Genomic DNA, 16,491 nt, shown 5'->3' on the forward strand with positions numbered 1-16,491 from the left:
GTCCGTTGTTCCTCCGCCGCTATTTTGGTCACCTGTGAGTTCGCCGTGTCTTCCGCAACGCGTAGGTGTCCTCCGTTTGTGCTGCCACGCCGTCGATCGCCGGCGAGCACGTGAGGCCGAGCCGTCGCCGGTGATGACGTCATCGCCGACGTCATCGTTGCCATCCGCCGTGGTCCGGTCGTGGACCGATCGATCTCGGCCGTCCGTTGTGGATAGGATAGATCTCGACCGTCCAATCTCGTGAACCGCCGCCGTGCACCCGGTCCACCGTGAACCCTAGATGCTGACGCAATAAATCCCTTTTTCTTTTCAAAAATAATTCATTATTGCGTTATAATTCAATTAAAAACCATATAAATGATTTAATCCGATTTAATCTTTGAAAATTCATAACTAATTCATCTTAGCTCGGATTTAGTTGGTTCAAGTCTCTACACTTTTCTAAAATTAATATCTACATGTTAAAAATATCCACATGTACTGTTCATGCTTGTTTATGTACTGTTTTGGTGATTTTGTTCTTTTCTCTTTAGATTCCGACGTTCCGGGAGAGTCCGAATTTGCAGGAGAAGATTTTGAGGAATTCCAAGGCCAGCAAGGCAAGTCACACAGATCCCAAACAACCCTTTGAGAGTGTTGATCCCGTTTAAAGCTATTGTTTCTATTCAAAGTCTGCATTTATTTTCGAATGTAATTGGGTGGAATTAACCTATTGATTGTTATGGCTCTTTTGTTCTTGATTACCTTATTCCTTGATACCTTGGGTTATTATAACTTGACTAGTTGAGCTTTATATAATGGTTCAGCTAGATATTAGATATTATTGCTTAGCCATGCTTAGAAACATTAGCTCACTATTGGGATAACTGATGAATCATTATTATTTAATGATGGCTTAATGATAGCTCATGATGGTTAATCATGATTGGTTAATTAATTAATTTGCCAACTAAAACCTGATAATGGTGGGTTGTGAGCATATGGTTTTGATGGTTGTGCTCATGATAATTAAGGACCGGTTCACGATTTTCGGTTGTGAAACATTTACCGTGCCAACCACAAGCCAGCGTGGGCAACGGCTTTACTTTCTGTATAGTATGGTTCATAGTAGAGCACCAGACTGTGAAGTGGTGGAGATAAGTCCACGGGGGTCGCTGGGGAGTCCATACCTTGTTTAAGGGGGTGATTATGATCCGGGAACGGTGCACTGCTTTGAATTGTATTATATAGAGGGTATTGTCACAATCTCTATTCGGATACTTGTCAAGTATCGCGACGCATGGTTGACATGATGTTGAGGTTGTGTCTTGTGGGTACAGTGGTACACCTCTGGCCAGAGTTTAAACTATTCGAATAGCCGTGCCCGCGGTTATGGGCGGGTCTAACAATATCTTTTGTGATTAGTCTCACACTTCTCACTTTATTAAATGATGATGTTAGTGACTTGTTTAACTCCTGGTTTGGAATGGTTAATTCCTGGTTTGGAGATAGCACTGTGTAGCCGGGATTGGTTGTTCAGAATGGTTGGGCCTATGCAACAGGGTATGTTGTATAGCGTTGGATTAATACTGTTTATTTAATACTCTGCTGTTTTATTAAATTCTGAAATATTTATTAAATGCTGTTTATGCAAATGAGACTATACTATGCCATCCTTTGTTATCCTGTGCACTTGCATATTTGCTGCGTGGCTTGCTGAGTATGTTATATACTCACCTTGCAATCATTCATCACAGGTGGAGTTCTACAGTGATGCCGATGGAGTGGATGATTAGGCGTAGCCCTGGTCAAGCTGCCTGTGGAGAGGAGTCGCCTGCGCTGTTTCTTTTATTTTTCCGCCGCTTAGAACTTTATTGATTGAGAGGAACTATCTACCTCTGTAATGACATTTTATTCGAATATTTATTAGAGTAATAATTGTACTCTATTATCAATTTGTTATTGTGTGCCTCGGCTGATTCCTGGACGAGGGTTTATACACATGTAAGCGTTTGAATTTTGGATAGAAATTCCGGGCGTGACACTAGCTCAAGTGATTCTCCATGCTAGAAATGTCTTTTCACCCGGATGAATGTCTTAGTGATAAGAGAGTTAGGTCCCGATCTTCCGATAGGTATTGATAAACAGTCGATTTGGATGGAGTCACGACACAACTCGATCCGGCTTTTGAACGAACACACTACTGAGCCCCGCAATTGTATCACCACGTCTCCTCTGGTTATCAACCGTGCCGAAACCCGGTTGACCTTACCGAGAAGGCTAATCCCTGTATGCGAATCGAAGAACACAAGCAAGAACAAGATAGCTTGCAACCAAATTGCATATGAAGGATTAAGCACAAGAATTTGGGGTTCCACAAACCGATCTAGCGGCGAAACTGTTCTTGACAGATTAATCTAAGCAAAACCCCACTCTAAACGATGACGGCTACTGATTAAGTATGATTAGGGACGTCCTAGGGTTGCCCTAGGGTGCACACCCCCATGGGCTAAGCCCATGACACAATTAAGGCCCAAAACCCAAATCAGATTCGGACTAGATGAGATACGTGGCTTGTTTTGCAGATTCTCGGCAGCTCGGTAGGAATTTTGACGTGGGACCAAAACCATCTGAAAGTAGACTCCATAAGATCTCCAACAAGTACTTATAGGCCCCGAAATTCCTTCTAGATCACCAGGTAGGTCCGTTTGAAGTTGATGCTGTCAGGAGGCCCGAATCCGAATCCAAAATGTATAGAACTTCATCTCATGTCTTCTATGGACCAAAAGTGACGTGGTGAGGTAGAAGCAGACTTGGAGAAGGTCTTAGTTTGGTCCCCAATCAACTTCTTTGATTATCCATGCATTCGTTACGTTCGGTCTCTTTTCCTTCGCCCAAGCAAGTACCTCTACAAACAAAAACACACGAAACTCATTGTATAGGAACGTTTGTTCACATATATAACAAGTAAATCTAATATATAACATATACACCTTTAGTTGATTAATACATAAGGTAGTCATGGTTATATCTGAGCTAATCGTATCCTCATCATCTGTCTTAGCCTGTTCTCCAACAAAAAAAAAATATTCACGAAAGCACCACTATGCTGGTCAATTAAAGACTTGGATTTTTACATCAGGGCTCTTAAAAGTTCTTGGTCCATACCATACATACTTGGTTAACTTCAACCCACTATATAGTAAAACTAAATCCTAAAGATTTTAGGGATAATTTTGTTTCTGCCCCTACTTTGATATCTAATATTGATTTTACCCCTACTTTTTAGGGTTTTCATTTTTACCCTCACTTTTTTGAACTGAACGCTTGTTTTGCCCCTACTTTGGATGGTGTAGTTAACGGTGTTAAGTAATTGACAAAATGACATTTATACCCTCTCATGTATATTCATTAATTGTGTTTTTGTCCCCATTTTATGCATATAGCTTTAGAACTTTATTTTTTATGTATATTTAAAATTAAATGAAGCACATTGACTAATATCTAAAGGGAACAGATAATTACATTTTACAAAATGTTGTCAAAATTTTGTTTAAGTTCTATCAAAATGCTGAAATTTTGTCAAAATTCCATCAAATTCATAATTTGTCCAAATTGTTATATTAGTCAATGTGCGTCATCTAATTTTAAATATACTCCCAAAAATAAAGTTCCAAAGCTACATGTATAAAATGGGTAAAAAACATATTTAATGTACATACATGAGAGGGTATAAATGTCATTTTATCAATTACTTAACACCGTTAACTTCACCATCCAAAGTAGGGGCAAAACAAGCATTCAGTTCAAAAAAGTGAGGGTAAAAATGAAAACTCTAAAAAATAGGGGTAAAATCAATATTAGACATCAAAGTAGGGGTAGAAACGAAATAGCCCCAAGATTTTACAACATTATATGTCCTGAAGTAGGAGTAGCACTCAACAACGTTTATGGGTTAAAGTAATAGCATTTATTCACAGGCAAAAAATTAACCTGTGCGCCAACCGGTGTGCCCATTATCTAGTATATTTATAACACCTTCATGTTTGCTTAGCATGGCCAGAGATTACTCTGTTCCCTTACTCGCCTAAAATTGTTGCAAGGTGCCTGTGAGTTTCAACACGATAATCTACTACATTTTTCTTTTGAATGTAATCACACTGCAAGTCCTACTGTAATCAGGACAATAAAATTATTGCCCAAGATTTCATTGTTGCCCATAGTCAGGAGACCTAAGATGCCTATATGAAATCCATGTATACATTTGCTTCCATATGACTTGAAAACTGATATGGCTACTTTGGGTAGAATTTTGTACCCAAACTAGGAGAAAAACACTGTTATAATTCATCTGGAGTACTTTTCTTCTGTGAATGATATATGCATATAACAATTTTGCAATTTCACATGGTAGAGGTGGAGAGGAGTGAGAATGAATGGAATCTACATGCAAACCAAAAATTGATGGTTTACCACAAGTATCTGCCTTTCATTCTGTATGCAAGGATTATTAGTCTGATGATACAGTTTGACACAACCGGTTGTATAGAACTGTGAGTTGCAAACTGCAAAGCCCAACTAGTTGAGTTCATAACAATATAGGTAATGTCATTGAACATGACATTATAACCTGTACAGATTGTTTCAGCACATGTGTAAGTTGATAATAATTTATTAAATAGATGCTGAGATGCATATTTGAACAGAAATTCAATAATCATCAGTGAGAACAAAATTTCCCTTCAAAAGATGTTAACACGGAAATATTGCTGGTTATGCTTTTCATCAAACACATGGTGTGCATAGCTGTATCAGATAGCAAGCCACTGACACTTAACGAACCCTAGTTGATCATACTGACAGAAATAAGCATCAAGAATTTAGTGAGAAGGTACACAAACAGTAGGAAAAAAAAGTACTAAGAATTTAGATAGTGTTCTCACCAGTTCCTGCACTGCAAATGTATCATGTCCACGTCGCATCTGCTAGTAGATGCAATTAACCTTCATGTGCTTAGCTAACTGGAGCGGCCCAAATCCACAAAAACTCGCCAGTCACCTAGAATATGAAACAGAAAAGGCAAACTAAAATAAGATGTCACCGGTGTAGAAGATAAATTACCACACACTTGATTTGCAAGGGCACAAGTGTCAGGTATAAGTGCTTGTGTGAACAGAACAACAATCGAACAGTTCAAGTGCATAATAAATAAAGTGCTAACTAATTTGCTAACCTGCCATCGTCTCCACTCAATTGCCTCGGGGTCTTTGATTTGCTGATCGCCATAGAGCGTACCGCCTACAACACGGTTTACGCGTACGTGATGGCTGATATGCTATTTCGCGAGTCATGCACGCTCTACGCGTACGCGGAGATCGCTAGGTGCCTACAAGGTTCACCCCCGCCCGTGCCTACAAGGCTTTAACGCAACTCGCAAACCACTGTACTCTAAGCGTTCACGGCGTGCGTGGATGGTTTACACACACGATGGGATTCCGCACATAAACAGGCACGCCGAACGTATGAGTAGAATCGATGTGTTTACGTCCGTAATCCGAGGACGGTGGTAGCCCGAGGACAAGACCTTGACAAAATTATAAATTATATATATCACATTTTCAATATTTTGGATAATAATAAGGTGCTAACAATAAAATCGATGTTGCAATGTTGTGTTTGACTCATAATAGTGGAAATATAAATGACTATTATATAAAACAGTTACTGCCAAAATGGGCTTCATAATGGACTGACATTGGGATTTACTCCTATCGTTATTCAGTATACAGTTGAGAGGATTACCTGCTAAATTTAGGTAGGCCTGGCCCACCATAAAATTTTTTTCCTTCTCACAACGTATACCAAAGGAGTGCTATCGATCTTACATGGCTATATACTTTGTATTTTCTATTTGTAGACCAACGTAAATCGGATGTAACCACAATCGTTTGGTTTTCGCTAGGATCTTCTACATCAGATCATTTGTACCACTATTTATGTGTGCCGATGCAATGGCTTTCTCTAAACGCGATCTACAATAGCGGCGCGGTATAAAGCGTAAACCATAAAAACTAGCACGTAATTGAACTTTCCACTCGCCTCTTAGCTTTCCGGGGATTCCTTTGTCCTCTTCGGCGAACTCTAACACTGCGTACGTTCCTCCAGTGTGGAATCACGACCAGAGTAAACTAACGATTACAGTTTGCACTGGTGTCCAAATGACCGTAATACCCCTGGGGTAAATTAACCCCATTATTTACTCAGCTGACAGGTGGCGCTCCCTCATTGGTCGCGCCTACCTTTATGCAGCTTTATGCTGACTGCACTTAAGAAAAGCTCTTTGGAGTATTGATGGAGCAAAAGTTACCTCTTAGAGGTTGTTTTAGTGGTGCGTCGTATTGTGATGTCTTTTTTCTTTTCTGGTGTCCCTTGAGGATACTTTGGCTCTCTCTCTGTTGTAAATATTTCTCTTCTTAATGAAATAAGCGCAGTATCCAGCCTTTTTTAGGGCTAAGAATATGGGCATGAATTGCTTAGCAACTATGGCATCATACATGCTGAGTAATAATATCTTTGATTGTTTTTCACCCTTCTAACCACCTGCAAGGCTATAATCTGTTGAAAGGCTTTTAATATTTGAATTTTTGAATAAAAGTTCCGACAACTATCAGTTGAAATCATTTACTGAGAAATGAGAACAATAATTCAAACAGAGCAACACCTTTGTCAACAAAGTTTCGCCAACAGGTCTAGTGATCACAATCAACATACCGGTAGGTAGCAGGTCTGGGGATGCCAAGCGGTATTCGCCGTACTAGCCATAATAATTTTAAATTCAAATATGAAATTTGAACTTTAAATTTAAGATCATACGAATTGTGTATTTTCTTGCAACTTCATGTGTAGGTATATTTTTTGTAATAGAGAAATGAGGACTCAGCAGAGGCGCATTCAATGGAAGAAAAAAAAAAAAGAAAACTATTATGACCATCAGAGTATCACACACGGCAAAATTGTCGAGAAAATCAAGAGTTTGAGCTAGAAGCAACCAACAGATAGTTGGAATAGCCTATCTGCCTTTTCCTGACCATAGTGCACGAAGATATATTCATCGATTTCACCAGTAATAGAAGGAACTGGATGGTACAAAATGACTTGTATACAGATGCAATATTTCCTCGGTTCACTTTCTTATTTAACCGAGTACATGGCATCTATCTATCACTCTAGTCCAGTCTGTTTAAAAGGAAGAAAAATATTGACAAACCTCACATCAGAAGAAGATAACATCTGCAATATAAAACCATTAACATTTTGATGTATCGCAATATTATCAGTATGCGCAAATCTTTACATTAAACGGCCAGCATAGCATGCTCGAGGGTATTTTTACTGCAGTTGGGGCCACTGCACGAAGAACTGATCAGCTATTCGTAGCTTGTACAACAGTAAACCGCTTAATGAAAGCTTCTTCACTCTTGCAATGCTTTCAATGTAGAAAATGGAGGACCATCCCAAACCAAGCACCTGCAGAAATACAACAATCAAAATATCAGTAGAAATATAAAACATTATGTTGACTTGAAAGGATTGGATGTTTGGATTTAGGCAAGATTGACCCCCTAGACACTGCTCTATAATAAATAATAAAAGGTAACACAAGTCTTATACTGCATAATGTACAAATCTTCTATTGACCAGCCAGTATAAAAGCTAGGATGTGAAGGCACCTTCAGAAGAAAAGCTGAGACACACAGAGGAATGCATGTTCCTGGACCATTGCAAAAAATCTGCAAGCGAACTTCACGCAGTCAATTCTTGTTAGAGACATTATGGACACTAATACCTTAAAAGTTGAAACAGAAAACACACCACTTGTGGTCTTATTCTTATTATTATCTAGATAGCATGCGGCGTAGCAAGCAATGTTGTTACGATGGATTAATATAAGACTAGCCTACTTCACGACTGCGTAATATCTGCACAAACTGTGCATTCTCAACAGCCTCTTCTTTATCAACTTGAAAAGGCATCAATTGGATTCATTGGTACAAATTTTAGCTACTTGGGAAAATTCCAACATATCATAACTCGACAAGCATGGTAAATTCACCTCAAGTCGAACCAGTGACTGCTCATAGACCTGTGCCTTCTGAAGGCTCATGTTGTCAGTGAGGGCAGCTACATAGTACCTTGGAGTAAATCTATCCTTCTGAAGTGTAGTTACAACGTTCATCATTTCTGCAGTATGCCCTCCTGCAAAACAAGCTAAAGAATCAATAGGTGTTCCATAATGCTGAGTCTCTTGTGGATAGTAATTGTTACACAAAGTATATAGTTAATTCTCTCAACAGTGTAGTGCACAAGAGTTTGGTAAAATAGCAATGTTGGAAGAGATATGATAATTGATACTCCCTCCATACTCGTAAAGGAAGTCGTTTTGGACAGCGACACGGTCTCCAAAACATAACTTTGATTTCTTGTTTCTATAAAAATATTTATTGAAAAGTGATATATGTATACTTTTATGAAAGTATTTTTCAAGACAAATCTATTCATATAATTTTTACATTTTCAAACTCAACAACTTGAGAGTTATTCATGACTTATATTCCCAGGTTTGACTTAAACATTGTCATAAACGACTTCCTTTACGAGTACGGAGGGAGTACTTCCAATTATGCTTATGTAAGTACAACTAAGAAAATAGAGCAGCAGACGATGAACATGTAAAGGGCCCTCTGCCCTGCTATTTTATAGATATAGATTTTGTAGGTCTCCACACTCAATAAAGGAGGGGTGTGTGGCTTAGTGGGGCATGGGAGCCCTAGGACCCGAGCTAGGGCAGGTCTCAGGCCCCCTACCTGACAGCAGTTGTTTTTCATAGCAGCAAAATACGATTTTTTCTTTATGAAGTGGGAATTTAACCTCGGGTCCCCGGGGAAAGGGGGACCTTAGTTCCCATGTCACCAACTGTAGCCTCCAGCACCGAGCCAGGGTGGAAGTTTTGCTGAAGCCGGGTACAGGGTTTCTCTTCAAAGGTATCGTCCGAGTCGGACGCTGGGGCCACAATGTCAGTCTGGATATGACGTCATAAGACTTCGACACCCCATACATCCTTTCACACATCAGGCGTGGTTTCGACACGCTCTAACGTCGCCATAACTCCCCACTACCATGCCCCATACCGAGGCTTTGCAGGTGCGAAATCGAAACGATGAGATTAAAGCCTTTTTATAGCCTTCTTCTGGCCGGTTCCTTTTTTCGCATCCCCGCCTCCTCACTATTCCCATTGCTTTCGTTCTCGCCGCGACCTTACCTCGCCGCCGCCAAAAAGTCTCTGCTGCTGTTCTTCTCCAACTCTTCTCGTCGCCGTCATACCACGTGCTAACCGCATCTCGTATTCCCTATAGGGGAGTATTCTTCCCTCCTCCCACCTGACCAGCAACTTCTCGTTGGGCGTAGCGAGGGCGTTGATGCTGGCGTCACACCACGGGCGACCGGAGATCGTTGAGGAAGCGGGAGAGGCACACCAGACCCAACCCAGGGGAAGCGGTGTATCCCACCGCCTATGCCGTCGGTTGCCGGGTGCCACCTTTCTCGAATTTCTACCTCAACATCCTAGAGGTGCACGGACTCTAGATGTTGCATCTCACCCCAACATCGTCATGACGCTCCGCATCTTCGTGTGGGTGAGGCCATCAGTAGATTTGTTCCGCCGATTCTTTATCGCGCGATACATGTCTTCGGGGAACGTGCCACCAGCGGGGTGCATCTATTTCGTTCCACGCCTCAACTCTATCTTCCTGGACATCCCGAAGAAGGACAAGTGGGAGGAGTGGCGGCAGAAGTGGGTGTACATCAACGTTGACGCCCACGACTGCCAGCTGCTGCCAGCACAAGCTGCTCCGAAACTAGGGTCCTAGAACCAGATGTTGGACCCGGACCACAGCTTGGAGCCGATCTTCGCCTACATCACCCAGCTGGTCAATAGCGGGTTGATGACGTACATGGTGGCGGCCGACTACCACCGACACCGGTTAGCACCCCTCAACCGTCGTAGCGGGGGGTGCTGGCTCTACAGCAACCATCGGGACGCGACCAGGACCCACCCCAACGATCACCCACATGGTGTCGTCGAGGTGCTGATTGGGGCCTCGTTGTGGGCCCCCAGTTTTATACACCGGAAACCCCATGGCAAAGTTGTATAACAGAAAGCAGACATCGTTATACAGGTTTTACAATACATAAATAATACATGGGTTGCTCGAGTGGGACCCAAATAGAAGCATGGTCGATTACATTACCAAGAACCAAAATAAGTAGACAAGGTAGCAGAAGCGAAGCAGTGGCGGCCCATCTTATTCCACAGGCAGCGACTGGTGAATCTAGGTCCCTACTCCCACCGTCTTTAGCACCTCTTCATCAGCATAGCACATGCACGGGTCAACTCCAACTTCTTCTAAACGGATTAATTAAGCAAGGGTGAGTACCAACCGTACTCAGCAAGCCACCACTGCATAATGCATTTAGTGCACCATGGGTTCAAGGATGGCTTGGTTTGATTGCATAAAGCTAGATTTTGCAATTGATTTCACAAACATATGACTGTTGACGAGTAATACCCATAGTCCGTATTCTAAGGGTATTGAGGTACGCTGGTACCAGAATCTATACGAGAACGCATCAAACACACAAAATATAAGGATTATATTGGTTTAAGTCCCTCGGAAGGTAATAGCCCTAATCCAGTTTATATGAGATTAAGATGAGAACCACATAAATTACAATAAAGAACAATAAAACCTATCAGATCGCCAAGTAGATCCCAGTCGAGAACAACCCGACGAGATCAATCGGCGATTTAGTTTTGAACATGGTTTTAAAAGCGTCGCCTAGGCAACACCTAGGCGTCTAAGCGCCATCAGGGAGCAGAGCATCCCACCGCTTAGGGAATTATGCATGCTGGGAAGGAAATCGCGTGAAGATAGGGTGGAAATCGCATGCGCGTCAATTTAGGGAGGGGGAAGGGTGAAAGATGGAAAGAGAATAGAGATAGCAGTGCACCAATTTAGGGAGAGGGAAGGGTGAAAGATGGAAAGAGAGTAGAGAATAGGGCGGGCAGAGATTGGAAACATGGGAAAGATGGAAAGAGAAGGGGAAAGATGGAAAGAGAAGATGGTTGTCTCCCTCCTGCTGCTCCCTTCTTCTCCAATGGATCTTCCTCGCCCCTTCATGTTCTTCCTCTCTTTTCTACGTCATATATCTCTAGTATGCCTCTTGTGCTTGTGTGTAAGGCGTCGCCTTACCCTCGCCTTAAACGCTTAAGGCGTCACCTAGGCAATTGAGCAGGGGTGGGTCGCGTTGCCTCGCCTTGTCGCATTAAGAAAACACTGCTTTCGAAGTCCTCCGGATTGCTTCCAGCTACGGCTAGTGGCTAGGCGATGATATGATGTCCCCTACCCCCCTTGTATCTTGTATTTATACCACATGTATCTTGCTCTCCAAGTAGAACTTGAAGATACTTTCTCATATGATACCATAAAGATCGTATCCCCACTGATCAGGACTCTTAACTCCTATTCGGGTAGATAATATCCTTATGTATTTGCCGAATTCCTTAATACTAAGATTACCTTCCCGTATACTTGTGGGTATGCCATATCCGTATACTTCATGATCCCAAGGATAGGAGGTAGCCTTATCCACAAGTAGCCCCTAACTTCAATGCAAACGAGTTCAATCGTGTCTCCAATCCAAATCCCTTAGAGAACAGATGTTGTGCTTATACTATCGTTCTCGAGACTCAAGAACACGTAAAGCATGCGACTAAGCTCTTTCCTAGTAGATTCGAGAACGACGATTTGCCACGAGTTTGGTTGAAGTCAAAAGGTCCAAAGCTTCCATAAACAATCTGAGAAAATTGCGGCAATAATCTCTCTTCCTCGAAATTCGTGACACCAGATGTGACCTATAAAATCCAATTCTGAGATTCATTTGAGTTCCGTTTCCCAAATTATTCCACCACTCTTCTACACTCCCAAGCTCTTGCCGCCTCCGCTAGCCAAAAACCCTAACCCTGTTCACCTTCTTCAACCTCCAGCCAAACCAATGGATCTAGGAAAATCCAGTGTTGACACGAAGGGGTTGAAGAAGCTGCAAATCGAAGGATCTCTGCCAGGGAGGAAGACTCTGGAACGTTCGGAAGGAGGTACAACCCCTATCCCTACTCTAGGGCAGATTGTTTGTATTGAAACCTTCGAGCAATGCGGCTTTCTACCACCCCCTTCCGAATTCCTCCTTCTCCTTGGCTTCTCCTTCGCCTAAACCCTTGACTCCATAGCGTTCCTAAGCATCTTTGCCCATCTCTATGAGGCGTACATTGGGGTACCACCTTTCTTAGATCTGTTTAGGCATTTTTACAAGCTTAGTTGGATGGAGTCTCGTAGAATATCTGGTTGTTGCAGTCTCCGCCTCCGAGATGGCATGAAGGGAGAATATATCCCCTTCAACTGCTCGTCCTCTAGAGGGGCGTGGAGAGAAAGTGGTTCTACCTCCATGTTGAAGACCACGATGATTGCCTAGTAGTCCCTACCGAGAAGCCTGAGCGTTTGCCCTCATGGACGTCGAGGCCCTCCTTGACTCCCTCAAAAGTTTTGTTGATAAAATCCACGACCTTCGAGAACAAGGGTTGTTAGGGTACGCCGTCGGATCCAACCTCTTCAAGCCCACACTCACCCCGCGTACGAGTACTCAGGGGTGCACGACGAAACACGGATCTCGGTTCAAGGTATACGATCTCGTAACCCTCCTGACGATTACTAAGCTAGATGACGAAATATGATACTTACGTTCTGTATGCAGATCTTGACAATACGACAGTGGTCATGCGAGTAGGCCACGTGGTGATCAATCCACCGTCGGACACCGACAACGTCCTCACCCCGTTGTGCGACCTCCTGCCAGCGGACAAGGACGCCGCAATCAACTTAAGTGATCTCGGACTACCCTCCCTACTTTCGAGGTCGATGTCCGTGGGAATAGTAATATAAGTTTTTGTAGGCCTTGCCTCTGACTGACGTCATCGGCCCGCTCATTGATCACCAGGCTGCTGCCTCTCTCAAAGAGAAAACGGCCTCTGAATAAGCAGCTATCAAGGTTGAAACAGTATCACATTAAGAGCTAGCACGAAACTAATATTATATCATCTAAAGGAAGTTGAGCAACTAAACATCTTGCAGCTTGCGCCATACCACTGCATCAGCTTGGAATGTTCTCGCTCAGGGTACTGATGATTGTTTCACTTGTTTCATTATCCTTAAGTCTTGAAGTACTCAAACTTACTTTTGATATCTGTCAACACTCCAGTAAAGTTGAATACTGCATCTGGTTCTTCAAAAGTGTACAAATGAAGTTCCCAGTCACCTACACCGCTGGCAAAAAGAATACACCCAAAGAGTTGCTTAAATCAATAGAGAAAAAGCCTTCTAATAACTCAATCTTCTGCTACATCCAAGATGAATCTCTGCCTGAATATATGACTAAGGTAATGTATAAGGCATTTTTTTAAAAAAGTTCTCATGGGATTCATTTCCCTCGATGCTGTTCTCAGTTCATAATGTTTAATATCAGTCTTCCAAACAATGAAGGTTAGCTTACTCTATCTGCAGCTGTATACTTGTCCAATGCTCATACTTGTGAGTTGCAGACACCTCCCAGCTGAAAATTAATACTCCCTCCGTTTCTAAATGTTTGACACCGTTAATTTTTTAGCACATGTTTGACCGTTCGTCTTATTCAAAAAATTTTGTGAAATATATAAAACTATATGTATACATGAAGTATATTTAACAATGAATCAAATGATAGGAAAAGAATTAATAATTACTTAATTTTTTTAATAAGACGAATGGTCAAACATGTTTAAAAAAATCAACGGCGTCAAGTATTTAGAAACGGAGGGAGTAGTTCGACCATTAGCTCCGGTTATACACAAAAGAAACAATATAAAAACCAGGGTTGAAGGGGAACCTGTATCTGAAGAAGCAACAGCAGTCCTTACAAGATAAATGCCCTCTAAAGGGAAAAAAAAAGGTGTTGTCAGTGATAAATTGGGTGAAATTCTTATTGATCAGGTTACAGGATAACCTGAGTGCAGCAAGCCCATCCAACTTGTCAAACCCAATGCTTAACGTCAATCTCTTTAGCCATCCCAAGAATCTGACCAACTCCTTGTTGCAATCTACAGACGTATAGCTACAAAAATTGTTACTATAGTTATAAGAAACCACCCACACCCACACACACACACACACACACACAGAGACACACAGAAAGAGAGGGAAACCTTGGCTATCACTGACACCGTGGTACTGAAACCCCTTAAATTGTGGTACAGCTTGTGGAGGATTAGGATGCCCGGTAGTCACCGGTGAAGGGGATTCTTGATTTCGATGGCCAGACATTGTCTGAGAAGAATGTATGTTGGAGATGTATCTAGTTGTGGCGTATATAACACAAGAAAATGAGGAAGCAAGTGAAGGAGTGCAAATCATATCAAACTAAGAAAATAAGCAGCAAGCAGCTGTCACAACTACGAGCGATTCCCTCGGCTAATCGCCAAACTGGGAGAGATTTGAGTGGATCTAGAGGAAGAACAGGAAGAACAGAGAGGGAGACAGGCTTGAGGAGGAGGTTGATAGTTTGTATTTTTCTTCTTTGTTGCCTACGACCAGCGCTTCGGCAATGTTTTATACAGGTTCCAGTGAAACTCATGGATTACACTGGGCCTGTGACACCCACACTCGTTTACAGAGCCCATTGGCCCAAATGACAATCGAGAAAGAAAAGCCCAAGCAACGAATGTATTACACAGTCTAACATTCCCCCCTTCTTAAGAACCTGCTTGACCCCAAGCAGCTGCATCAGGGAAACGAACTTTGAGCTGACGCAGGTTCTCCCAGGTTGCCAAATCAGTGGGCATGCCAGTCCATTTAATCAACCCATAAGGAACAGCACTCTTGCCACGCTTGATCAAACTTCGGCGCAAGACAGCTTCAGATTGCATGGAATTATCTTCATCTGAACAATGGAGAGGCAAATCAGAACTAACCTGAATGTTGGGCTTCACTGCTCCTTTAAGTAGTGAGACATGTACCACAGGATGGATCTGACTGGAGGCAGGCAAATCCAAACGATATGCAACTACACCAATGCGTTCTAAGACAGTATAAGGTCCAAAATATCTGAAGCTAAGCTTTTGACAGGACCTTCGAGCCACTGAGAGCTGGACAAAAGGTTGCAGTTTGAGATAAACTTTGTCACCAACAGCAAACTGTCTTTCAGAACGTTTCTTATCAGCTTGGTGTTTCATACGCTGCTGAGCTCGCACCAGCTGTTGATGAAGAATTTCATTCATTTGAGCCCTCTCTTGCAACCAAAGCTGTACATCAGGGACTGTGCTGATTCCCACATCCACCAGCCCAAAATGAGTAGGCTTCCTGGCAAACAACACTTCATATGGAGATTTATTCAGGGCACTGTGAAAGGATGTGTTATACCAATGCTGAGCTTGAGACAACCAGTTGGACCATTTTGATGGAGCAGCATGAACTGTGCACCTGAGAAATCCTTCCAAGCATTGGTTCAACCTCAGTCTGTCCATCAGTTTGCGGATGATAAGAGGAGCTCATGTTTAATTTGACATCAGCCAATTTAAATAGTTCTTGCCAGAGAGCACTAGTGAATATCCTGTCTCTGTCAGAAATAATGACCTGAGGCATACCAAAAACATCATACACATGCTGAAGGAAAGCTTGTGCCACAGTGTAAGCCGTGAAAGGATGTGAAAGAGGAATAAATTTGGCAAACTTGGAAAATTTGTCCACCACAACCAAGATGGTGTCATATTTCCCAGATTTCGGCAGCCCTTCAATGAAATCCATGCTTACAGTGCTCCAGGCTTGTACAGGAACAGGTAGAGGCTGCAACAACCCTGGAGACTTGCAGTGCTCAACCTTAGCCTGCTGACAGGTGGTACACTGAGAGACATACTACTGCACATCCTTTTGTAAGCCTGGCCAAGCAAATAAATTTTTAATCCTCTGATATGTAGCAGTAATACCTGAGTGACCTCCAACTCCACTGTCATGCAGCGCAAGTAACACAGCCTGCTGAGCTTCTTTATGGTGGCCCAACCAAATTCTTCCTTTGTATCGAATTACACCATGAACTAACCGAAAGTGATCAATACCTTCTGGATGCAGAGGCAGAGTTTCCAAAAGTTGCTTAGTTTCGGTATCCTGTCCATATCCTTCGACAACAATGTCGAGCCACTTAGGTGAACTGACAGATATAGCCAAAACCTCCTCCATTGGATCATCCTTTCTTGACAGCGCATCAGCCACCCTATTTTCCACCCCCTTCTTGTACCGAATTCTATACTGTAACCCCATTAGCTTAATAAAAGCTTTTTGCTGCATTGGAGTATTGAGTTGCTGCTCACCCAAGTGT

The 16,491-nt window shown here is 42.4% G+C and overlaps 1 protein-coding gene across 1 annotated transcript; it reads right to left on the minus strand.

Annotated features, from left to right (window-relative positions):
* Positions 1-7,349: 7,349 nt before the first annotated feature.
* Positions 7,350-14,674, minus strand: LOC127777696 (uncharacterized). Its single transcript, XM_052304307.1, has 8 exons — positions 14,327-14,674; positions 14,128-14,221; positions 14,011-14,055; positions 13,639-13,698; positions 13,324-13,412; positions 8,093-8,235; positions 7,710-7,769; positions 7,350-7,506 (listed from the first exon to the last, which is right to left on the minus strand). Exons 1-8 carry the CDS (start codon positions 14,532-14,534, stop codon positions 7,369-7,371), a joined length of 837 nt encoding a protein of 278 aa, XP_052160267.1. The 5' UTR covers positions 14,535-14,674; the 3' UTR covers positions 7,350-7,368.
* Positions 14,675-16,491: the final 1,817 nt, after the last annotated feature.

Source organism: Oryza glaberrima, chromosome 6 (genome assembly GCF_000147395.1).
Source record: "Oryza glaberrima chromosome 6, OglaRS2, whole genome shotgun sequence".
Classification (NCBI taxonomy): Eukaryota; Viridiplantae; Streptophyta; class Magnoliopsida; order Poales; family Poaceae; genus Oryza; species Oryza glaberrima.